At 41.7% G+C, this 24,980-nt stretch overlaps 1 protein-coding gene across 2 annotated transcripts in view; it reads left to right on the forward strand.

Annotated features, from left to right (window-relative positions):
* LOC140739492 (slit homolog 3 protein-like) overlaps positions 1-24,980 on the forward strand; it is a 611,537-nt gene that overhangs the window by 524,151 nt on the left and 62,406 nt on the right. For both annotated transcript variants that reach the window (XM_073067845.1, XM_073067846.1), the window contains 5 exons: positions 4,388-4,523; positions 7,586-7,654; positions 15,166-15,237; positions 17,345-17,416; positions 20,976-21,047. In XM_073067845.1, coding sequence (XP_072923946.1) covers positions 4,388-4,523; positions 7,586-7,654; positions 15,166-15,237; positions 17,345-17,416; positions 20,976-21,047 — 421 coding nt within the window. The remainder of the gene's footprint in view (positions 1-4,387; positions 4,524-7,585; positions 7,655-15,165; positions 15,238-17,344; positions 17,417-20,975; positions 21,048-24,980) is intronic.

The raw sequence follows: 24,980 nt of genomic DNA on the forward strand, positions 1-24,980 counted from the left end.
ATTGGACTGAATTAGGCTTTCTGTGTTTGTAGCACTTTCATTTGCAGTTTATGCAGAGCTTTTATGTACTCCTGACACATGAAATTCAAAAATGCCATCCTGAAAACTCAGTGACTTGAGATTCCCAGAAGTCATGGGGAAGCAGAATATTTTTCAAGGAGGTTTGAAAATATCTTTAAAGCTTTTCCTTTGTCTGCCTGGTGATTTCCTCCTGTAATAGACTATGGAATTGAGTATCTATTTTGGGAACATTATTTTGGGAATGCAACTTGGATGACTCATGCAATGGAACCAACTGTGTGTGATAAAGGCTTCTATGCTGACGGTATTAACCTGCAGTTAAAAGTCCGTTTACTTAATACGTCAGTGGATAAAGGTTTTTCTATAGACAGTACTCATGGTAATTTTCCTAAACCATTCGGTGCTTTCTGTTGGTGTTCTTGGTCTTAAAAGAGAAGGGCAAAGACTTCTGGTAATCAATAGGAGTTATGCCGAATTTTCTGCCAGTTGAGGCGACGCTGATGAGTTTAACCATACGTTACATAACCCAGTTGCATTTGGGTTTGGCTGGCACTTATAACACCAGTCTTCCTTTAGCTCCCATGTGGTTCAGTTGTAAACACTGCACCATTTGGTCAGCCTCACCAAGAAATCAGCCGAAAATCCAGAAGCATTCCATAATCCTTGTTAAGCCAATTTAACTACAGTCAGTCCAAGAAGGAGAAGATCAAAATGAAGAAACCAAAGCTGTCATTCCTGCTTGATCCGTGATTGACGTGACAGCAGGAATATGCTCAGTGGTATTCCAGTCAAATGGATCTAGTTTATGTGTCTGCAATAAATTCTGCAACACTGCAAATAAGTAGGTACCACTTGGCTCAGTGGTAAGGGGGACTTCAACTTTATGCTCATGAATAATGTGGTGGAAACCAGCCGAGGAATCACTTCCCAATGATCACCAAGCCCATCCTTTCAAATGGTGCACAGCTGGTCTTCAGGACTGGGATCAGGGTGTAGAGGTAACACAGAAACATAGAAACCCTACTGCACAATACAAGTCCTTTGGCCCAGAAAGCTGTGCCGAACATGTCCCTACCTTACAACTACCTAGGCTTTACTCATAGACCTTTATTTTCCTAAGCTCCATGTACCCATCCAGGAGTCTCTTAAAAGACCCTATCGTATCCGCCTCCACCACCGGCAGCCCATTCCACACACTCACCACTCTCTGCGTAAAAAACTTATCCCTGACATCTCCTCTGTACCTACTTCCAAGCACCTTAAAACTATACCCTCTCATGCTAGCCATTTCAGCCCTGGGGAAAAGCCTCTGACTATCCACTTGATCAATGCCTCTCATCATCTTGTACACCTCTATCAAGTCACCTCTCATCCTCCATTGCTCCAAGGAGAAAAGGCCATGTTCACTCAACCTATTCTCATAAGGCATGCTCCCCAATCCAGGCAACATCCTTGTAAATCTCCTCTGCACCCTTTCTATGGTTTTCATGTCCTTCCTGTAGTGAGACGACCAGAATTGAGCACAGTTCTCCAAGTGGGGTCTGACCAGGGTCCTATATAGCTGTAACATTACCTCTCAGCTTTTAAACTCAATCCCATGATTGATGAAGGCCAATGCACCGTATGCCTTCTTAACCACAGAGTCAACCTGCGTAGCAGCTTTCAGTGTCCTGTGGACTTGGACCCCGAGATTCTTCTGATCCTCCACACTGTCAAGAGCCTTACCATTAATACTATATTCTGCCATCATATTTGATCTACCAAAATAAACCACTTCACACTTATCTGGGTTGAACTCCATCTGCCACTTCTCAGACCAGTTTTGCATTCCATTAATGTCCCATTGTAACCTCCAACAGCCCTCCACATTATCCACAACACCCCCAACCTTTGAGTCATCAGCAAATTTACTAACCCATCCCTCCACCTCCTCATCCAGGCCATTTATAAAAATCACAAAGAGTAGGGGTCCCAGGACAAAGTTGTTCCAGAATTCATTGTATATGTGGGCACATGAAGTGCACCAATTGGCTGGAATACTGGACATACTGATATATGTAGTAGGGCCAAAAATGAGTGTAGGGTGCCACTTCGTGGAGAAGACAGAATGCACTATCAATGCACATGCACACTGAAGCCGGGGTTCTTGCATATTTTTTTGAATTTTCCTTTGTTTCGCTGGCCAGTTGTGGCTCATTTTTCCTTTTCATTACAGCTTTTCTCAGCCGTTCCATACAGGTTGACCTCGCTGTGTGTGTCAGATCATGACACAAGGTTCATGTAGTTCTGATGGTTTCATTGTCTTTCTGTCAACTCATGTTTAGCCTCAATAGCACAGGTACCCTAAGATGTGATATGGGTACTAACGCCCTAAAGGCCACCACAGAGGAGCCCAGTTGTGAAGATATCTATATACCTTTTGGACGGCCTAGCAGAGTGCACAGTAAGAAGTGAATTTATGATTAGTTTCTCATCCATCATGCAGGGGCATTGTCTCCATTGCTGGCAGGTTTGGCGATACCTGCATATGCCAATCACTGAAGCTGAGAGACATGCCCCATCAAATTTAACTATATACCCTCTTTGCCATTCACAGGGAACAAGGCCTGTCAATTTTATAAGATTAGTGAGATACATTTGTCACCACTGGCTACTGAACTTCTTGAATAGCCAGAAGAGAAAACTTAATGGGTTGGGATAGATGAGGGAAATTGATGAGGGAAAACGCGTAGTAGCTGGAGTGTCACATGAATCTGGCCCTGTTACCCCAGCACACCGTCTGAGAGGGTAATTCCTGAATTCCATTCCTCTACTCAGCCACATTACAAATTAGAGACTATATGTGGCAAAAAATGTTAACGTATACTGAGTGTTGAAGGGAATTTGACAGTGAGGATCACAATACACTATACCCCTTTAAATGTCTGTGCTCTTGCTAAGGTGGTCACTTGATTTGTGAATGAGGTTGCTCTAACTGCGCTGATGATTGCCTGAAGCAACAGCAGAGGTTTCAAAATCATTTTATCTGTGCGTTGGTTGGAGCCAGCCTGCACCCTCTTAAGTGGGTTGGTGCAATGCAGCTGAAGATGGTTCTTTGTTGGCTGCCTTTGAGCTTTGAGCAGATTTAACTTATTGCTGGGTGCTCTTGGAAATATTTTGCCTTGAAATGTTCATCCCTGCTCCTTAGCTCATTCTAAGAGGAGTCCACAGATACATCTGTACTCTGCGTGGGAACAATTGATTTATCTAAAAACCTTGAAGTCGTCAAAGCAAGTCCTTCAGCACCTTGCTCATTATTCTCTGTGAAATGTGAAACAACTATTGAAAGCATTTAAGTATAGAGAGCTGTGGTGCTGGTCTGAAGAAATCAGCCAACAACTAATCTATGAAAGGCTTATCTTTTAAATATGAAGACAAACTGCTGAACTTCTGGCTGCTGAGGAAATGTCAACAGGAGTGATAAACGACAAAACAGCAGCAATGTGATCTGCCACACCTGTGTACCTGCAGAGATGAAATGCCTGGTTGCTTCAGACTTAATCTAAATATTGGCGAACAAGCTTGGTGCTAGAATTGTGTCCATTTTTGAGCTCAACACCAGGCACAGATACCTAAGAAGTGGGTGCAACCAAATTTGAGTTCTGGCCCTTTAAATCTTTGCATCAAATTCTACTTCTAACCATTGTAATGCAGGCAATAACTGATGCACCATCAATAACTCTCGGAGACGTGAGGCGAGAGATAGGCTTTTATTAGCTGGAAGAGAGCAGTCAGCAGCAGGAGCCCACCATACAACATCCTGGAGACTGAGGGAGGAGCAGTGCCTGCAATCGCCTTTGTACAGGGGTCTGTGGGAGGAGCCACAGGAGCAGTCAGCAGGGGGGGGCATGTCCAGACAGTTATATGTAGTTCACCACAATAACAAATTAACAAATACGAGGAAGTCTGCAGATGCTGGAAATCCAAAGGCATACACACAAAATGCTGGAGGAACTCAGCATTGTAAAGAAGAGTAAACAGTCGACATTTCAGGCTAAGGCCCTTGTTCACGACAGAACACAATAATGTCAGTCGAGATAAATCTGCTTGATGAGAATCAGATGTGAATGCATTATACAATGTATCTGGAGGAATAGGTTCCACCATTATTGTCCCAATTTACAAAGCATTTCTACAGTAGTATTAATTTGTGCATGCATTGCTGCAGTGGCCTGTGTAATGGCATAGCTAACCATGTGAGTTGAGCATACGTTCCCATAGGCAATGTAATTATAGAACGGTAGCCCACTACCATCTCAAATAATCACATCGCTCTCTCAGGTGGTAAAGAGGTCAGTCCAACAGCTATTGCATTTTGTTCCTACAGCAGACAACAATGAGAGCAGCTGCCTGCCAGGCCTTCGATGTCCAGAGCTCTGTAATTGCGTTGACACCGTGGTGCACTGCAGTAACAGAGGCTTCCGCACTTTCCCTAAAGGCATTCCCAAGGATGCAACTGAGATGTGAGTACAAGCCTTGAGTAAAACCTCCTCATCTTCTTCGTCTCTATTTTTATTTTCAATCTCTTATACTTTATACATGATCTTGGAAAGGGAACTGTCATGGAAAAAGGGGCCTGTTTTTATTTATTGACCTGAATGTTGGAATGTTGGAATAGTGGTGAAGAAGACTGTGATTAGGTGCAAGAGAACATAGATAGATTGGGAGAGTGAGCAGGCAGGTGTCTGGTTCAGTTTAATACATTGTGGAGTGATACACTCTGAGACAAAGAACTAAGGCTATGTTGATCTGCTTAAAGCCACGGTTCTAAAGGGTGTATGTCAGGTACACACATGCATAAATCACTGAAAATAGTGAGAAATGCTGCGAGTGGTTAGTAATGTGCATGAGATCCTGCAATTCATTATTCAAACCATTAAGTACAAAAAGGGGAAGATTTTTTTATGGAGGATACATTAAAATCTGGCATTAAAAAGGGTGGCATTGAGCCAAAGACCTAGCTTAAATCCTGACTCATGCACTGCTTGCACAGAATTTGCATGTTCTCCATATGAATTTACTCCAAGTGCTCCAGTTTCCATATCCCAGTCATGTGCAGGTTGATAGTTTAGGTGGCCACAGAAAACTGTCCCTTATGTGTAGGAGAGTGGTAGAATCTTGGATGAGTTGATGAGGTTGGGAAAATGAAAACTGGGATTAATATTACTGTGAATGGGTGATTGATGGTTGGTCTGGACAGTGGACTGAAGGACTTGTTTCCATGCCGTATGTGTCGATGATCCCATAACTCCATAAGCCGCGGCTTGAGAATTGCATCTAGTTCTGGTCATCACATGTTAGAACAAATATAAAGATCATGGAAGGGGTGCAGAAGGAATTTATTCATATTTTCAAGGATGAGGGATTTCAGTTCAAGAGTTAGGAACGTTTCTCCTTGGTAAAAAGTTGGGAGGAGATTTGTTTAAGGTGTACAAGATCATGATTGATATAGACTGAGTAAGTAGCGGAAAGCTATTCCCATTTGTGGATGATTCAACGATCAGTAGACTCAGGTTTAAGTCAAAGGGTAAAAGATAGTAGACTTGCTGTAAGAAAAAAACAGTTTTATACAGAGAATGGCAATGAACCAGAAGTTGGTGGGAACAGAATTAATAACATATTTTGAAGGGATTTGGAAAAACCTTGAGGAAAAATAACTCCGGTAAGTGATTGACTGGAAGATTGCAGAGAACCAGCATGGATTCATTGGGCCAACAGTCTCCCTTTCTGTCATGACAGTTCTATGATTATTTACCATACTATGCTTTCAAGGTCTCTGAGAGTTCAATGTGGAGAAACTGTGTTAAGATGAAAGCAAAGTCCTGGTCTTCTGTCCAATGACTACAGCACCAGGAATGTTATCACATCATTCGGAAAGCTGAAGTTCCAGAGAACCAAGCAAGTTATAAATTGAAAAATCTCAGCTTTCTCAGAAGAATAAGTGAGATTCCAGATAATGGATTCTTTTGCAATGAATGGGAAGCACTGGAAGTGTTTAAATTGGTTCAGCATAATTTCCAAAGGGCTCAGATCTTCTGACCACAAACTTCTTGGTGATATTACAATAAATACTTTCTTTTGACGCTATCTCATGACTTTATTTTCCTAAACTCCAGTAAAGAGAGGAGCATAAAGACCACCAAATTAGTTTTCAGCAATGGAAAGACACAATGTTCCGCACAGCAGCAGAAAGTAGGAGTAGGTGATTTGGCCCCTCAAGCCTAATCTGCCATTCAATATTATCGTAGCTGATTAGAGCTAGTCCTAACTCCTCTTCTGTTCAAACTTAAACTCTTTGATCTTTCAAGTATTTACCTATTTCCCCACAAAAACCTCTAATACTCCTCCATCAACACTGCCCTCACCTCATCCTCCCACCACCCTACCAGGGATAGGGTTCCTCTTGTCCTCACCTACCACCCCACCAGCCTCACCATCCAACACATAATCCTCCGTAACATCCGCCATCTCTAATGGGATCCCATCAACAAACACACCTTTCCCTCCCACCCACTTTCTGTTTTCCACAGAAATCACTCCCTATCTGACTCCCTTGTCCATTCATCCCTCGCCACTGATCTCCCTCCTGGCACTTATCCTTGCAAACAGAACACGTGCCACACCTGCCCCTGCATCTCCTCCCTTACTACCATTCAGGGCTCCAAACAGTCGTTCCAGGTGAGGCAACACTTCACCTGTGAGTCTGTTGGGGTCACGTACTGTGTCCGGTGCTCTCGGTGTGGCCTCCTGTATATCGGTGAGACTGACGTAGGTTGGAAGATCACTTTGCCGAGCACCTAAGTTCCGTTCACCAGGAAAAGCAGGATCTCCCAGTGGCCACCTATTTTAATTCCACTTCCCATTCCTATTCTTTTACTGTCACGATGAGGCCACACTCAGGATGGAGGACCAACAACTTAACTTCTGTTTGGGTAGCCTCCAACCTGATGACATGAACATCGATTTCTCAAACTTCCAGTAATGCTCCCCCACTTCACAATTCCCCATCCCCTTTTCCCCTCTCTCTGTATCTCCTTGCTTGCCCACCGGCTCTCTCTGGTGCTCCTCCCCCCTTGTCTATCCATGGCCTTCTGTCCTCTCCTATTAAATTCCCCCTTCTCCAGCTCTGTATCTCTTTCACCAATCAACATCCCAGCTCTTTCTTTCACCCACCCCCCTCTTCATTTCACCTATCATCTTGTGTTTCTCCCTCCTCTCACCACCCCCCCCCCCCACCGACCTTTTTAAGCTACTCCTCGTCCTTTTTTCTCCTGCCCTACTGAAGGGTTTCGGTCCGAAACGTCAACTGTACGCTTTTCCATAGCTGCTGCCAGGCCTCCAGCATTTCGTGTGTGTTGCTCTCCATCTCTCATTGTGTCTGTCGCTCTGTGTGTCTCTCCTTATCTCAGTAGTTTTGTTACAAGATCATTGTAACCCTTGCCGTTAGGAGATAGTACTTGCATTCTATTAAGGAGAGATTATTCTGTGGACAGTAGCCACCATTGTTTACTGTGCTGTTTTACAGATACTTGGAGGGGAATCAACTGACTGCATTCCCTAGTGAGCTGTCTAATTTCAAGCAATTATCTCTCTTGTAAGTGACACTTCAAATCTTCATTAATATTCTGGTAACATTCTGTCAACTGATGAATCCTTAAATAATGAATGTTCTTCATTGGGCAGATTAATGCATAGCTCCAGTAATTCTGGTGTAAGGTCGGCTGGATGTTTCTCCTCATGTACAATGTGCATCCTGGTACATGACCAAGACCATCTGTGTGATGCAGTGAGGTAGAGCACAGCAAGTCCGTGGTGAGGATCCGGTGCTGTGCTGTCATAAAAAGAACCCGGTCTGGAAGGGATACCGAAGTTGACTTCAAAAATGGCAAGGCCGCCACCATGAGTTAACATCTTTTAGTTCCTGGTTTCAAATCCAGTCGGGAGTCAGGCAGCCTCTCTTCAAATGCTGCAACTTGCTTGGAAGCTGAGTGAAAGAGGAAACAGGCTGCATCCAGACACGCCATCGGGTGGTACAGTGGCACGGCAGGGGGTGGAACAGTGGCACAGCAGGGGTTGGTGCACTGGCACAGCAGGGGGTGGCACAGCAGGGATGGTACACTGGCACAGCAGGGGGTGGTACAGTGACACAGCAGGGGGTGGCACAGTGGCACAGCAGGAGATGGCACACTGGCAAAGCAGGGGGTGGTACAGTGGCACTGCTCCCATGAGCCTGGTTTAGTCAAAACCCATGCTGCTGACTGTATAGAGTCTACATCTTATCCCAATGCCCATGCTGGCTTCCCAGATGCTCTAATTTCCTCCCACTTCCCAAAGACCGTTTTCATGAAGTGACAGAGATCGTGTGAGGGGAGGCTGCTTTCCTTGATAATCCACTGGTATGCTAATTGGCAATTGTAAGTGGCACTATTAGGTGGAGAATTACAAGTGTATTGATGGGCTTGTTTGAGAGTATAGGTTAAAGGAAAATAAATGAGTAACGATGCCATTGCTGTGAAAGCTGACGTGGATTTGATAGACTATATAGCTTGCATCTGTGTCATACAGAAACTGTCCCAAGAAAAATACTAAATTCATCATTATATATGGGTCATGAGTATATGGCATCTTGATTCTAGATAATATCTATTTCTTGGCTTAATCCCCTTGAAGGTTATCACTGTAGCATATTCTGAAATAACTTTGCGATAAAATATTCTTCCCATGTCCCTAATCCAGGAATTCCCCTGTCCTTAGGTAGTTCTAATGTTTTTACCCAGCCCTTCCCTTCAGCCATCTAATGTGTCTTAAATCCTTGTCCCAGCCACCTTGTTTCCACTCTGAAAGATTCTTTGTGCAATCTACCTCTTTGACCAACCCTCATAACATTTCCATAGATGCTGCTTGACCTGCTGAGTTCCTCCAGCATTTTGTGTGTGTTGCTGTCCTAATATTTGTTTCTTTGGCTCAGTATCCAGTTTCTCTTGATAACCTCTTTCAGATTTATGGGGAAGCTTTACAATGTCACTGAGCCACAATATGCTCACTTTTGATAACATTTGTCCTGTGGGATCTTTCTATCTAGCCCTTAACAAAGCCCCTGACTTTTCAACCTGTCAAGTGGAAATTCCAACTTCACTTCTTTTTATCGGGGAAGCCAACTTTTCCCACTTCAAGCCGGCTATCAAAAGCACAAAGTCTTTTCAATGAAATTAGATATGCCTCCTGTCCTAGAGTTGGTGGATGGTCATCTATGGTTAGAAGCACAGAGGTCATTCCAGCGCATCCAGATTTGCATGTTTCAATGACTCAGCGATGTTGTGTTGTTGTGTGGGCAACACGTCAGCATAATGGTTAACGTAATCACTTCACAGTGCCAGCCATTGCTGATCGGGCGTCAATTCCTGCCAGTGCCTGCACTCTCCCTGTGACCTCCCATATTCCAAAGACGTATGGTGAGGGTTAGGGTTAGTAAGTTGTGGGCATGCTATTTTGGTGCCGGAAGCATGGTGAAGACATGGGCTGTCCTCATCACAGTCCTTACTGACCCAAATAATGCATTTCACTACGTTCTTCAATGTTTCAATGTACATGTAGCAAGTAAAGCTAAACTTTATGGTTTAATCTTCATTTCCAATTAATTATCTGAAGTCAGCAACATTGAATTAAAATGTAATGAACACCATTTATTTGTAAGCAGAGGCTTAGGAAAGGCTGGGTTAATCAGTACACCCCTTGTCAGATCTGTTTCTAAACAGACAGAGTGAGAGTTTGGAGGTCTCTACCATGTTCACCAAGGCACAAAGGATACATGAATACTGTTTATGGATCAGCGATGTTGATTGAAGATTCAGTGGGTATTCAGGCTGCAGGGCTTTTCCAAGTGCAAGGATAGCTAAAGAAAAATTTTTAAAAATTGAAAAATATTCCTCTGCCTTCTTTCCATAAGACCACAGTTGGAATATTTTAGATCTCTCGGAAGTTTGAGTGAAGATCTGTCCTCTCTCCTGCTCCAGAACATGTTACAAATGCTACCATTAGGATAGGGATGGAAATTGGGACTGCACTTGACACTGCTGTGTTGGTTTTGCTGGCCACATGCCTCTCTGACCACAGAAAGTACACTGTTGTCCTTGGTTGTAAAGTCAAAGCCTTGATATTTTCTGTGAACAACATATCTCTCTCCAAATCCCTCCCGACCTATGCCCTACCCTGCTCCTCCTCATGGCAATCTTAGTACTTAGAACGTGGCATATCCAAGGAGAAATCCTGGGGAATTTTGAATTTTTTTTGTGAAACTGAGCTTCATAAGTTTCCAAAGTAACAGCCCAAGCTGACATTTGGACCTGCTAGTTTACTAGTTCTCTCTTGGGGTTGAATCTTTGATTTATAGTTTGTTAAAAATCAGAAGCAACCTTTACAGCCACTAACTTTTCTACTAAGCTGTTTATAAACTTGATGGAGTACATTCTGAAAATGTAACTTGCAAATTAGCAGTCAGAAGAAGGTGGGGGGGGGGAGAAATTTGTAATGTTTTCATAATTCAAGTTTAACTTTATTTATAGATTAGTAAATGTTTTAAAATTCAATACTGGATTTTTGCTTTCATTCAGATCCAGACTGCTAATGAGTCTTCAAGACTGTTGGAAACTAAAAATGATTTCAAGCAAGGACATAAAATTACTCATAATGTTGAATGAATTTTAAATAAAGAACCATTATTGGTTTGCTGAATCAAAACAACATTGTTAATAAACTCAAGCTTCAAAGGCATGACTAAAACTATCATTGTTTGATTATATGTATTTAACATGAAACATGATTTTCTTTGGTGGTCTTCAGAAATTATTTGGATGTCAATTTGAATCTCCACCTGAAAGATCTGTGTATTATTGAAGATGCTACATGCATTCACAAAATGGTTCTTATTCTTTTTCCAGTTAGTGCAGAACACAGTACAACATTGCTCCTGGGTCAGAAACAATGGTTCCTTTGACTAATGAGGGAACTATAAGTGCAGTAGTATATAGAATATAAAATTACCTCTGCTATAAAATTTCATGTTGTTCAGAGTTAATTCTTTTTTAAATACAGTTTCTCCAACTCTGAATTAAACAGAAAATGCTTGAAACATTCAGCAGCTCAAACATCATCTGTGGAAAGAGAAACAGAATATTTTTGGTACAAACAAGACTCTGTTTTCTCTCCACAGATGCTGCCTGACCTGCTGACTGTTTCCAGCATTAGCTGTTTTAAATTTCATACCCTGAGACTTGGGTTCATTCACTTTGTGAATGCAAGAGCCTTACTGACTGATTATTAGAGTGCAGAGGCAGGCCATTTTGTACATTGAGTCCATGTTGTTTTCCACAGTACAACAAGTATCCGGATGAAGGGTCTCACCTGAAAGATAAACCTTCTAGGCTGCCTGTTCCATTGAGTTCACCCAGCTTTAAGAACTTCCAAAGAGAAGTTCTCTCATTCTAAAGCTAACTTGTTTTCCCTCTTTTGAAGTTCTGATGATGGGTCTTGGACCTTCAAAATTGGATTCTAAATAATTCAGATATTATTTTAAGTGTAGTCACTGTGTTTTTAGTGCTTGAATTGCCGGTATGCTGTTTTGCACTGAATGAAGTGGCACTGTAACCTCGTTGTCCTCGGCAATGAAAATGAAGCTCTAACTAACTGACTGACCTGAGATATTAAGTATTCCTCTTTCCACAGTTGCTACCTGCCCTTCTCAAAATTTCAAAGTACACTTAATATCAAAGTTCGTATGCAGTGTACAGCCTGAAATGTGTCCGCTTCACAGACATTCACGAAACAAAGAAACCCCATAGAGCGATAGAAACATCAAAGCCCCCCTCCCCCTCCCTTTGCACAAACAGCAGTAAAATCATCAATAACCCTCTGCCCACCCAAACCAGCAGAAGCCCCCCCCCCCACCACCACTCCCCCACCATTCCCCCATGATGCGAGCAGCAAGTAGCAGAAACACCAAAGAGTCCATCGGACCAGAGTTCATAAACCAGCACTTTTGTATCTCAGACAGGCCCTCTTTCTCCAAGGGAGAGAGGAGTCACTTCTGAACTCTTCCAGCACTTTGTGATTGTAATTTCCATTTTCCAGCATCAGAAGTTTTATATATATTTTTTTTTTAATTGGGTGCTGCCAAGTGATGTCCTTTGCACTGAAGGGCATGTTTTTAAAGTCACTCTGCATCAAAATAACAGCATCAGCTGCCAAGGAGAGCTGGCAAAGCTAAGTATCCAGACTGGATCAATCAGTCTAGATCAGACTTCTCCATAACACCTTGATTAGATTTGTTAATTAAAACTTTAATCCAGGATTACGGGGATTAAGCACTTTTTTTATTCCCAGTCATTGTTTTAATTATTCATGCTAAGATCAAAAACTTTCTCCAGCTCAGAGATCAGTGGAAGATTTTTTATCTAAGCATTGCCTATAACAGGATCGTAAACACATTTAGAATGAGGCAGTTTTATGATTTCGTTAACACTACACAGAGGAATTCTTCCACCCTGGGGATAAATTGGTGACTGTGGTATGGCAGCCTAATGTTTATTGTTGCAATATTTAACTGTGTAATGGAAGGGTAAGGTTTCACTTCCATTACCACTGGGCTCTATTCCCCATTGCCCTTAATTAGTTGAAACAGATGAGTATTTCCCCATAAAAAGCTACTAGGCTTATGGCACATATTGTTGATTACCAAGGCATTGAAATTTTATACACAAAGTAATGAATTTCAGGGTTTACAGATCCTATTTTACGTGAGCAGTGTTTCAAGGTAAATGCAGTTCACATGTCAACCAGAATCTAGAATTTTGTAAGGGATATTAATCATCAGGTTTTCTTGTACCTAATCACCACTGGAGAATTGAATCCAGGATTGTTTCAGGTTCTGTATATTTGGAAAAGAAATTGGCCTAAACCTTGCTGGGGGAGGATGTCTCCCAACACGTGGTATTAGTTAGATTTGTACTTTCTCACCTTCTGTCCTATAATTTGCTGTGAACGCATGCTAATAAATGAGAATCTGAGACACTAATGAATGTTAGGATTAACCGTCCACCCCCTGAGAATCAATGATTGAGGAAAAACAAATCAAAAAGTGATGGGAATGGAGATTGGATGAATTACACTTAATTTAGGTATGTTATGGGGAAGTTACAGAAGGGAATTCTGGGGTTACAGAAGGGACCTGGTGAGTCCAGAGTTCAAGGCCTGGATTACAGGCTCCATCACCACCGAGAATGGAGTGCGAGGCCTGGACTTCAGACCTATTATCAACAGGTATGGAGTTCAGGGCATGGAGTTTGGGGAAGTCTGGGGGACGATACCAAGAATGAAAGCCCAAAGGTCGATCATATAGTAAGTCCAGAAGTCGGAGCTTCATGGCCAAAGTCCTGGATCTGCACGTTCACTGGGGAAGTCAGAGACCTGATGTCTGAAAGTCCAGCGGAGGCTGGAGACCCAGAGGTGGCCAGAGCTGGAGTTAAAGGAGTGTGTGTGTGTGTGTGTGTGTGTGTGTGTGTGTGTGTGTGTGTGTGTGTGTGTGTGTGTGTGTGTGTGTGTGTGTGTGTGTGTGTGTGTGTGTGTGTGTGTGTGTGTGTAGGCTTTTATTGACTGGAAGAATGAACAACACTACATCCTGGGGAATGAGGCAGGGCAACAGGCCACAGTCGCCTTTATACAGGGGGTCTGTGGGAGGAGCCACAGGAGCAGTCCAGACAGGTATATCTAGTTCACCACTGTGTGTGTGTGTGTGTGTGTGTGTGTGTGTGTGTGTGTGTGTGTGTGTGTGTGTGTGTGTGTGTGTGTGTGTGTGTCTGTCTGTCTGGGAGAGAGGAAAGGTGCTTGTTTTGCTGCTGTTTCATTTTTCTTGTTCTGCTGAGCATTGTGGGCGTTATGTTGGCGCCAGACTTGTGGCGACACTTGTGGGCTGTCCCCAGTACATCTGTTGGTTGTTAACACAAATGAGGTGTTTCACTGTACGTTTTGATCTGCGTGTGATAAATAAATGAATCTGAACAACCTCTTAAGGCTGATTTATACTAGTGCATATGGGCTACACCGTAGCCCTGATTTTCACCTCTGCGTAGGCTCTACGCCGTAGCGAGCATGCATTGGTGTGCACCAAAACGCCAGTTGGTGGTGGGGTTTCTGTGTCACTGTGTTGAGTTTCTTCGTGAGAGACAAGGACGAGGAGATGCATTTCAAACATTTTCACATGTGGGCAGGTAGATTTGACGATTTGTTTCACCTATTTCACATCGGTGTACAGACATGGCAGAGAAGAAGCAACCGGAAATGCGTAGGAGGAAATGCGATGCTACCAAGAGGACCAATCACAGTTGTTGCAGTCTGTGTCACCACGATGCGTGAATTACTTTTTTGGGGACGTGCATGTCACCCTACGACGTAGGGTACGTGGTACCTATGGCGTAGATGCAAAGCACAAGTATAAATCAGCCTTTACTCAATGTCAGCAAGACCAAGGAGCTGATCATTTATTATTTATTTATTTATTCTTATTATTTCTTCATTTTTTCTTTCTTTTAGTATTTGCACAGTTTGTTGTCTTTTATAGATTGGTTGTTTGCCTGCTCTGTTGGGTGCGATCTTTCATTGATTCTATTATGTTTCTTGCACTTACTGAGAATATCTGCAAGAAAATGAATCTCAGGTTTGTATATGGTGACATATATGCACTTTGATAATAAATTTACTTTGAACTTTGAATCTGAATCAATCTTTCTTTAAAAGTGAAGTTCAGTTTATTGAAAGCAATTGCGTACTAGATAAATGGTGTCTGATCTGAATCCATCAGTAGCTTGTGACAGTTCTCCATTCCTGATGTATCACTTTCCCCAAACTTATGGGCTGATTTATACTGTAAGTTTCCCATCATTTTTGGCAAAGCTTGGACCAGAGTAGTGCACTAAAGACTGCTTAACTCTGCTTGTCCTTTGATGGTCTGTTATTGCTACCATTGTCTCTGGAAGCGATCAACAATTTGACATTGGTTTGCTATCACAAAATTATTTTGGATAAAAATGTACATATCTTGTGTCCATTTTGCAGAGATTTGAGCAACAACAGTATCAGTGTGCTCAGTAATTTCAGCTTCAGCAACATGTCACACCTCTCAACACTGTGAGTATTCAATAATTTCAATATCACGTAACCTCCAATTTGTATATTATCTTATTTATGGAACCTGGCTGTGAATATGTGTTTTTATTGCTAATGTAGTTGAGTGTTAATTTTATAAATGTAAATGACCATTATTATTCAATTGTTTTTGCTTCTGATGTCAATAGTTCATGTTACAAACAGTAATAAAAATGTAACTGTCAGTATAAATACTGCTCCAATGGTTGTTATCAAATCTCTATACTTAAGTTGTTGCTGATAAAAGGATGTAAGACCGTAAGAGCATAAGACCATAAGATATAGGAGCAGAAGTAGGCCATTCAGCCCATCAAGTCTGGTCCACTATTCAATCATGGGCTGATCCAATTGTTCCAGTCATCCCCACTCCCCTGCTTTCATCCCATACCTCTTGATGCCCTGGCTAATCAAGAACCTATCTATCTCTGCCTTAAATACACCAATGACTTGGCCTCCATAGGCACTCATGGCAACAAATTCCACAGATTTACCACTCTCTGACTGAAGTAATTCCTCCGCATCTCTGTTCTAAATGTACATACTTCAATCCTGAAGTCGTGCCCTCTTGTTCTAGAATCCCTTACCATGGGAAGTAACTTTGCCATTACTAATCTGTTCAGGCCTTTTAACATTCAGAATGGTTCTATGAGATCCCCGCCCCATTCTCCTGAACTTCAGGGAATACGGCCCAAGAGCTCCCAGACGTTCCTCATACGGTTACCCTTTCATTCCTGGAATCATTCTCGTGAATCTTCTCTGAACCCTCTCCCATGTCAGTATATCCTTTCTAAAATAAGAAGCCCAAAACTGCGCACAATACTCCAAGTGTGGTCTCATGAGTGCCTTATAGAGCCTCAACATCACATCCCTGCTCTTATATTCTATACCTCTAGAAATTAATGCAAACACTGCATTCACCTTCTTCACAACCGACTCAACCTGCAGGTTAACCTTTAGGGTATCTTGAAGAAGGACTCCCTTTGCATCTCTGCATTTTGAATTCTCTCCCCATCTAAATAATAGTCTGTCGGTTTACTTCCACCAAAGTGCATAACCATACACTTTCCAGCATTGTATTTCATTTGCCACTTCTTTGTCCATTCCCCTAAACTATCTAAGTCTCTCTGCAGGCTCTCTGTTTCCTCAACACTTACCTGCTCCTCCACCTATCTTTGTATTATCGGCAAATTTAGCCACAAATCCATTAATTCCATAGTCCAAATCATTGACATACATGTAAAAAGTAGTGGTCCCAACACCAACCCCTGTGAAACTCCACTGGTAACTGGCGGCCATCCAGAATAGGAGCCTTTTATTCCCACTCTCTGTTTTCTGCTGATCAGCCAATGCTCCACCCATGCTAGTAACTTCACTGTAATTCCATGGGCTCTTACTTTGCTAAACAGCCTCAAGCGGGGCACCTTGTCAAAGGCCTTCTGAAAATCCAAGTACACCACATCTACTACATGTGTTACTGATTATAACTCCAGATGAGCACATAAAACAGCATAGAACATAAAAAAACATAAACATAAAACACATAAAACATGATATGTGAGATTTAAAAAAAGTTCTAAAATTATTTTTCTAGAACATTAGGTCTCTTTAATTTCTGGATTCAGGCTCCAAGTCAAACTACCGTAGATTAACTGAGAGATTTGAAGTTTTTTTTGATTGGCTATAAAGTGAGCTTTCATCCACATTGTTATGAGAGCAAACCATGAGTAATTCAGCTGCCAGCCAACACTGGATAACAATTGTCTTTCACCTGCAATAGTAGTTGGAACAGACCTAACTAAAAAGGTAATAGAGAGACTCTTGATCCTAACAAATGACACCAATCATTAGTGAGTAAAGGAAAGTGACATTTCAGCATAAAGTATTTAATGCTTAATATTTTTAGAATCTTCTCGTCACCTTATCCTCTTCTCCCTCCTTTTCTAATCATATCTCTCTCTCTGTCTCTCTTTCACTCTCCTTCCTCCCGACTCCCAAACCCTGTCCTTCCCCACACTAACCTCTGCCTGTCTCACTATGCTCTGCTCCACCACCAACCCATCATCATCCTTGTTAATGTTTTGCTTCTCAGGATCTTGAGCTACAACCGGCTGAGGTGCATCCCACTTCACGCTTTTGATGGCTTGAAGTCTTTACGACTATTGTGAGTATAAAGCAAGGTGTCAACTGAAAGAAATTTTGAGTCTTTGAGAATTAAAGAACTAGGCTTTGTGTCTTAGATATTGCTGGGAAATAAATTCACATCTTACTATCCAGCTCCTTACCTCAATTATCTCTGTCTTTTTCTCTCCCCATCCCATCCCTTTCTTGATCTCTCCATGCTATTTTTCAACTGTAAGATTTTCTGTTTTTTTCTATAATTTTGTTTTTGAGTTGCATTGTCAAGTGTTTCCTCAAGGTCAACCATCTTGACCAGGCCAAATAGAAATTGTTAACTTCTTTTCTCCAAAGGATCTTAGCAAGCATATCAACTTTTTGCAAGCATTAGATTCTGGTATAGTTTGAACTCTACAACTTCTGTATCACCAGCCAAGTGTCAGAACCACCAAACTAATGTATGCGAACTGTAAAAATCGAGAAGTCCTGTTCTTCTTATGATGAACTGCATAGCTTTAACACCATCCTGAGGTCAACACATTGTTACTCATGTAGCAAATCCTGCAGGATTGCTTGATGGTACAGATTCAATATAGTCCCCTCAGCTTGCAAGGATGTTTTTATTCCTGAGGACAACAGTATTTGTAATCCAGAAAGTTTGCAAGTTAGAAATGTGGCCATGGACTGAGAGGAAGACTGCACCATGCAACAGCTGGCAAATAGATCTGACTAATCTCCCAAATGCTCGTTCATATGTATAGGGTGAACATCTCAGGAATTAGTAAGATGGGGTGACTTGTATGTGACAAAATTTCCCGTTACATTCTTAGATGAGATGGGCATAATATGAGCATTCCCAGTGAGAGCCTTGCTTCATTGTGCTTGAGGTTAATTTCAGTCTGACCAGCAAAAGTAAAGGGATAAGGTCAAGATGCGGCCAGGAAATATAGAAGGGGTTTATTTATTTATTTAGCCAGGCCCTTCAAGCCACACTGCCCCAGGAACCCTAACACCAGTTAACCCCTAACCTAATCACTGAACAATTAACAATGAACACTTAACCAACCTGGTTAAGTGGGAGGAACTGGAGCACTCAGGAAAATCCCACACATTCCACGGGCAGGACATACAGAGACTCCTTACAGAACAGCACTGGAATTGACCTCTGAACTCCGAAACACCCTGAGTTGTTATAGCATCCCACTAACTGCTATGCCACCATTGCTTTGTCCAGAAGCAGAGCAGTAAGAGACCATTTAGCAGTGAATGATATTTTACTAACAAACCGCAAAATAACAAGCCACATGGGGCCACAAAACAAAAAAAGTAACAGAAGGCTAGGAGAAACTGGCTGGTTTGATGGGTGAACAAAGGACTGTGGCTAAGAGCAAGGTTTAAATAGGCTGCAGGTGATGAGGTGAAAACGAGGTACACGTGATTCCTATCAGCTGGGTGGAGAATGGAGGTGCCTGCACGTTCAGGCCTGACAGATGATCATTGAACATTAGGTGAGTATTCATATTGTAACTCTCAGTTACTTAAAAATGTATGTGGGTATCACACATAATGCGAGCAACTGTTATGCATCCTTGTTGAGAAAGTGCTAATGAACCATCTCCTTCAGTCACTGGAGAACATGTGTGAAGGAATGAGATCCTAAATTATCTGCCTGTGATCCTGAAGGAATGGGGTCAAAACCCTGATGTAGGGTTTCAGTTCTAAATGTTGTCAAAACCTTTCCTCCCATAAATGCCATTTGACACACTGATATACTCCTACAAATTATTTGGTTCTCCAAAGTCCCATGACATTATCTCATTAAAGCGTTTAAGATGATTAAGTCATTTGATTGGGTTCATAGAGAAAAGAAAATTATTAGGCAGGAAAGCTCTAACAAGGGGGCCTAATTTCAAATTTGAGCTCCATCATCTAAGTGTGGAGACAAGAAGCAATGGTATAAATGGAACCCTGGAATCTCTAACCTGTCACATATACAAAGCCAGTGAACTTTGGTCAATTGGACCTCAAAACTGGGGCCTGGTTGATTTTTGTTTTGTGAAGGATATCAATAGATAATGAACTGAAGTGAGTAAATAAACGGAATAAAGACTAATAGTAGAATGGGCAGTAGGAACTGAATAATCTAACGGATTAGTCATATGCATTATGTTTGACCAGCTGGAAAAATGGGCAGAAAAATAGCAGATTGAATTTCATGCAGAATAGTGTGAGGAGTTCCCTAACAAACCATGGCAGGACTTATACGGTAAGTGGTACTGAGGAGGTACATAGAACAGGGGGATCTGGGAATACAGATCCATAATTCTTTGAAAGTGGTGTGACAGGATGATAGGGTTGTAAGGAAAGCTTTTGGTACATTGGCCTTCATAAATCAAAGTATTGAGTACAGGAGTTGGGACGTTATGTTTAAATTGTATAAGATGTTGTTGAGGCCTAATTTAGAGTATTGTGTGCAGTTTTGGTCACCTGCCTTAAGGAAAGGTGTCAATAAGATTGAAAGAGTGCAGAGGAAATTTACAAGGATATTGCCAGGATTTGTGGACCTGAGGTATAGGGAAAGTTGAATCGGTTAGGACTTTATTCCCCAGAGAATAGAAGATTGAGGGGAGATTTGATAAAGGTATACAAAATTATGAGATGTATAGATAGAATAAATACAAGCAGGCTTATTCCATAGAGGTTGGGTGAGACTAGAGATAGAGGTCATGGGTTAAGGGTGAAAGTTGAAATTTTTAAGAGGAACATGAAGGGGATCTTCTTCACTCAGTAGGTGTTGAGAGAGTGGAACAAGCTGCCAGCAGAAGTGATGGGGGTTCAGTTTCCTCATTTAAGAGATATGTTGATAGGTACTTGGATGGGTGGTATTCAAAGGACTGGGACCAGTCAGATTCATAATTCAGCACAGACTAGATGGGTCAAAGGGCCTGTTTCTGTGTTGTAGTATTCTATGACTATGAATCTAAAATATCTTCACCTCTCACTTTTTGTTTAAATTCATCTGAGATTCAGGCAGTTGGGATAAGACCATAAGACCATAAGATTTAGGAGCAGAAGTAGGCCATTTGGCCCATCAAGTCTGCTCTGCCATTCAATCATGGGTTGATCCACTTCATCCAGTCATCCGCATTCCACTGCTTTCAACCTGTACCCTTTGATGTCCTGGCTAATCAAGAACCTATCTATCTCTGCCTTAAATACACCCAATAACTTGGCCTCCACAGCCGCTCATGGCAACAAATTCCACAGATTTACCACCCTCTGACTAAAGTAATTTCTCCTCATCTCAGTTCTAAAAGGAAGTCCTTCAATCCCCTACCATGGGAAATAACTGTGCCATATCTAATCTGTTCAGGCCTTTTAACATTCAGAATGTTTCTGTGAGATCCCCCCTCATTCTCCTGAACTCCAGGGAATACAGCCCAAGAGCTGCCAGACGTCCTCTCATTCTTGGATCAATCGGCATTTTTCAAAAAATCCTGTTACATTAATGTATTGAGTACTTTAAATGTTTGCAGTTCCCTATAAAATATTATATTGTTTTTTTGCTTATTTCTAGTGATGTATTTTTATGTTTTTCCCAATAGGACTTTACATGGTAATGATATCTCCACCATACCTAATGGGGCATTCAGTGGTCTGACATCACTCTCTCATCTGTAAGTAACATTGAAAAATGCTTCTGAAATATATCCTTAAACGTACATATGAATTAAAAGCAATAAATACTCTGTAGTTTAACTCATTACTGTAGAGAGCAAAGGGGGTACCATTTTACATTAGAATTTCAAATTCTGTCGTCTTCGTGATGGATTTTAAAATAATTTATTTTCCTAATGGATCGTTCCTTGGAATCAGAGTCAGATTGATCACTGACATATGTGGTGAAGCCAGTTGTTTTGTGACAACAGTAAGTGCAAAGGTATAACAATCCGTAAGTTACAGAAATAAATGGTGTTCAGGACAGCAATGAAAGACCTCCATCTCTGGGAGTGTTCAGGGCTTCTTTTATCATGTCAGTAGCTCGGTTTTCACTACTGTCAGTCATCGAAGTCCTGGGTGGAGTCTGAGGAATACTATCGCATTCAAATAAGGAAGGATTCTTCATTGCTGTTCCCGTAATAATTTTGTTTTACTAGTCAGGGTTGTTAGCCCTGAGCTGAACCCTGAACCTGGAGGACCAGTCTTCACCTGCCCTCTATCCTTTGACCTCTTTGGCATGGGTGACCCAACAAGAGCCAAAGCATAAAGCCCTGACTCCAGCCAATACAGTTCTCCAGGTCAATGAGGCACGCAAGCCTCCAAAGCATGACAAGGATGTTGTCCTGTTGGTTGAAACATAAATAAGTAATGCAAGAAAAAGAATAATGAGATAGTGTTCATGGTTCATTCAGAAATCTGTTGATGGAGGCGAAGAAACTGTTCCTCAATCACTGAGTGTGTGTTTTCAGGCTCCAGCTCCTCCTGGAGCTGGAGTAATGAGAAGCGAGCATGTCCCGGATGCTGAGAGCCCTTCATGATGAATGCTCCCTTCTTGAGGCACCATCTCTGGAAAATGTCCTTGATAGCAGGAATGTCTGTGCCCCCGATGGGTTTGGCAGGTCTAGAACCCTCTTGCGATCCTGTGCATTAGTGGCTCCATAATTAGTGCATTCAAAGAAATTTTGTGGACGTAATGCCCCAGCCTCAACTGAAGGTTTGTGAATTTACATTTGTAGGTTTAAAGGCAATTTCCACACTTCTCTGCTGATTAGAGCAATGAAGCTTTCTACGTCTGATTACTGCAGTTTTGACATTGTAGAAGATAAGCTTTCCACAACCCTAATGCACAAGCAGTCATACTGAAAATATGTAATTCCTTCTTAAGTTAACTTCAGGGACCTTTTTTTTTGCAAACTGATATTAACCTTTGGAAATTTCAATTTTTGTAATGTTTCTTGCCATTTTGCTGTGACATGGTTGACCAGGCAGCAAAGTGGTTTAACTTTTATGGGATTAGTGTCCTCTCAGTGTAGCTCCCAGTGCTGGTGGATGCCCCTTACATTTCTTGTTTCAGCTGATCATGCTGGAATTGTGCTGGACACTTTTTGGATCGAGCAGTCACTGTTGAATGAACTGTAAAATAATGTTGTGTTTTTTTTCTATCATCCAGCTGGATTTGCAGGTATTTCCTAGCCATTTCCTTCATTAGCTTTTGTTCAATGGAACATTTTCTCAGCTCTGTGTTATTTCTGACATTGATAAAGTGTTTGGAAATCTTACCAAAGTCACCTAATAAAGTTAAGTCATTGGCAGACTTTCCTACTTGCCGTTGAAGACAGAAGATGGAAATTGGTGCACCCAATTGCTTGGTCAGTTCTGCAACCTCTGTTGTTGGTTTCATGTGTAATTTTGGATCAGCATATCATCCATATTTTTGGATGTTGCTTTGAGTTCTATAATGAAGCTATATGTGTTACTTATTTCTCATTTCTTCATTTTCTTTTCACGAATTTGGCCCTGTTTCTGTATAACCACTAACCTCTGTCTTCAGTATCAATCGGTGTCTTGGCACAGCCCCTCCTGTGATTGAAAAGTGACATTCTTCTATAGTAAGAATGTTTTTTTGCTGCTTTTCTCTTTCATATTTGCAAGACCTTTTGCACATGCCATTTTCCTGAGCCTTTCCAGTAAGAGCAATAAATTCGTTCAATTAATATTCAGGTCCTTTTGTTTGAGAATAGGTTGTATTCAAAGTGATTAGTTTTATTGGGGAAACAAGGCATTGGTGTGTATGTTACACCTTGAAAGAAAAACTACACTTTATGGGTCAAGAATTAGTCTTGTTTATCAGAAATTCTTATGTCCAGGTCTTAGAGGATTTTCAAATTTATTCACAAGAAAATTAAAGCAGCACTATGATTTTCCAGATTTCAACAGCTTTCAGTCTTTGGTGTAAAAGTATGGTAATCTTACAGACAAGCTTCTGCAAAGTTGTTCATTCTGGGACGTCTTTAGAGTTGATGTGGGTAGGCTTTTTCCATTGAGATTTGGGGAGATTCAAACAAGAGGACATGAGTTGAGAGTTAGGGGGCAAAAGTTTAGGGGTAACACGAAGGGGAACTTCTTTACTCAGAGAGTGGTAGCTGTGTGGAACGAGCTTCCAGTAGAAGTGGTAGAGGCAGGTTTGATATTGTCATTTAAAGAAAAATTGGATAGGTATATGGACAGGAAAGGAATGGAAGGTTATGGGCTGAGTGCAGGCCGGTGGGATTAGGTGAGAGTAAGCGTTCGGCACGGACTAGAAGGGCTGAGATGGCCTGTTTCCGTGCAGTAATTGTTATATGGTTACACCAATGTCTGCTGAAGGGATAATTAGATTGGCATAGTTTTGAAGAGTCTCCACTAAGTTATACATATATGACTACAGTTACAATTTGCACAGAAAAATTTGAATTAGTTGACAATAATTTCAGGTTCAGATTTGTTTATTTGCCACATGCACATTGAAACAGACAGTGAAATATGTCATTTGCACTAACAAACAACACCGCCTGAAAATGTGCTGGGGGCAGCCCACACATTCCAATGCCCACAATATTCAACAAAACACAAGCAGCAGCAACAACAACAGCAACCACACAAAAAATCAACAGTAGCAAAACAAGCCCTATTCCTCCCTCCCACCATCCACTCGCGCACACCGAGGTAGGCTGCCTCCGAACTCCATTCCCCGGCCCGGTCTCGCAGGTATCGGGTCTTCAACTTCGGCAAGCCTTGACTAGAATGCCATTGGTGCCTCTTATAAATGCGTGGATCCACTCTGAGCTCTGACCAGGAAAGCTGCATGTTCAAGAACCAGTTTGGAGTCTGGAGTAAAAGATTGATGTTAGAGTTACATGTGCAGTATTGAATCAAAGGAAATGCCTCTCTTCAGTTGCAACACTAGATAAATGCTGGCCTCCCTTCTCAAGTAAATGTTAACGATTATTAACCAGCAATGTGAAATGTAAAAATTCACCCCCCCCCACCCCAAGTCAGTACTGCTGACTTTCAGAGTGTCAGTGTACCATGTACTGCTATTTCAAAACAAATAAATTTCAAAACAGACTAAAAGAATGAGTAGATATTCATGGATTTAATTAAGGATACAACTTGATATTTAGTGTATGTAACCAATTTGAAATAAGACTAACAAGCACGAGAAAATCTGCTGATGCTGGAAATCCAAGTTAACACATAAAAAAATGCAGGAGGAACCCACAGGCCAGGCAGCATATATCGGAAAGAGTGAACAGTCAACGTTTCATCAGGACTGGAAAGAAAGATGAGGTCAGAGCAGGAAGGTGGAGGGAGGAGGGGGAAGAAGTACAAGGTCGTAGGTGAAATAAGACTAAGTAGTTGGATTGTGATGTAAAGGGGGAGCTGCCTTCTAATTTAGCAATAAAATGTAATTCCAAAATAATGAGGTGGCATGGTGGTTATAGTACCTGCGACCCGGGTTCAGTTACCACTGCTGTCTGGAAGGAGTTTGTACGTTCTCCCTGTGACCATGTTTGTTTCCTCCGGGTGCTCCAGTTCCCTCTTGCAGTCCAAAAACCGCTTGCTATGTT

Source organism: Hemitrygon akajei, chromosome 15 (genome assembly GCF_048418815.1).
Source record: "Hemitrygon akajei chromosome 15, sHemAka1.3, whole genome shotgun sequence".
NCBI classification, from domain to species: domain Eukaryota; kingdom Metazoa; phylum Chordata; class Chondrichthyes; order Myliobatiformes; family Dasyatidae; genus Hemitrygon; species Hemitrygon akajei.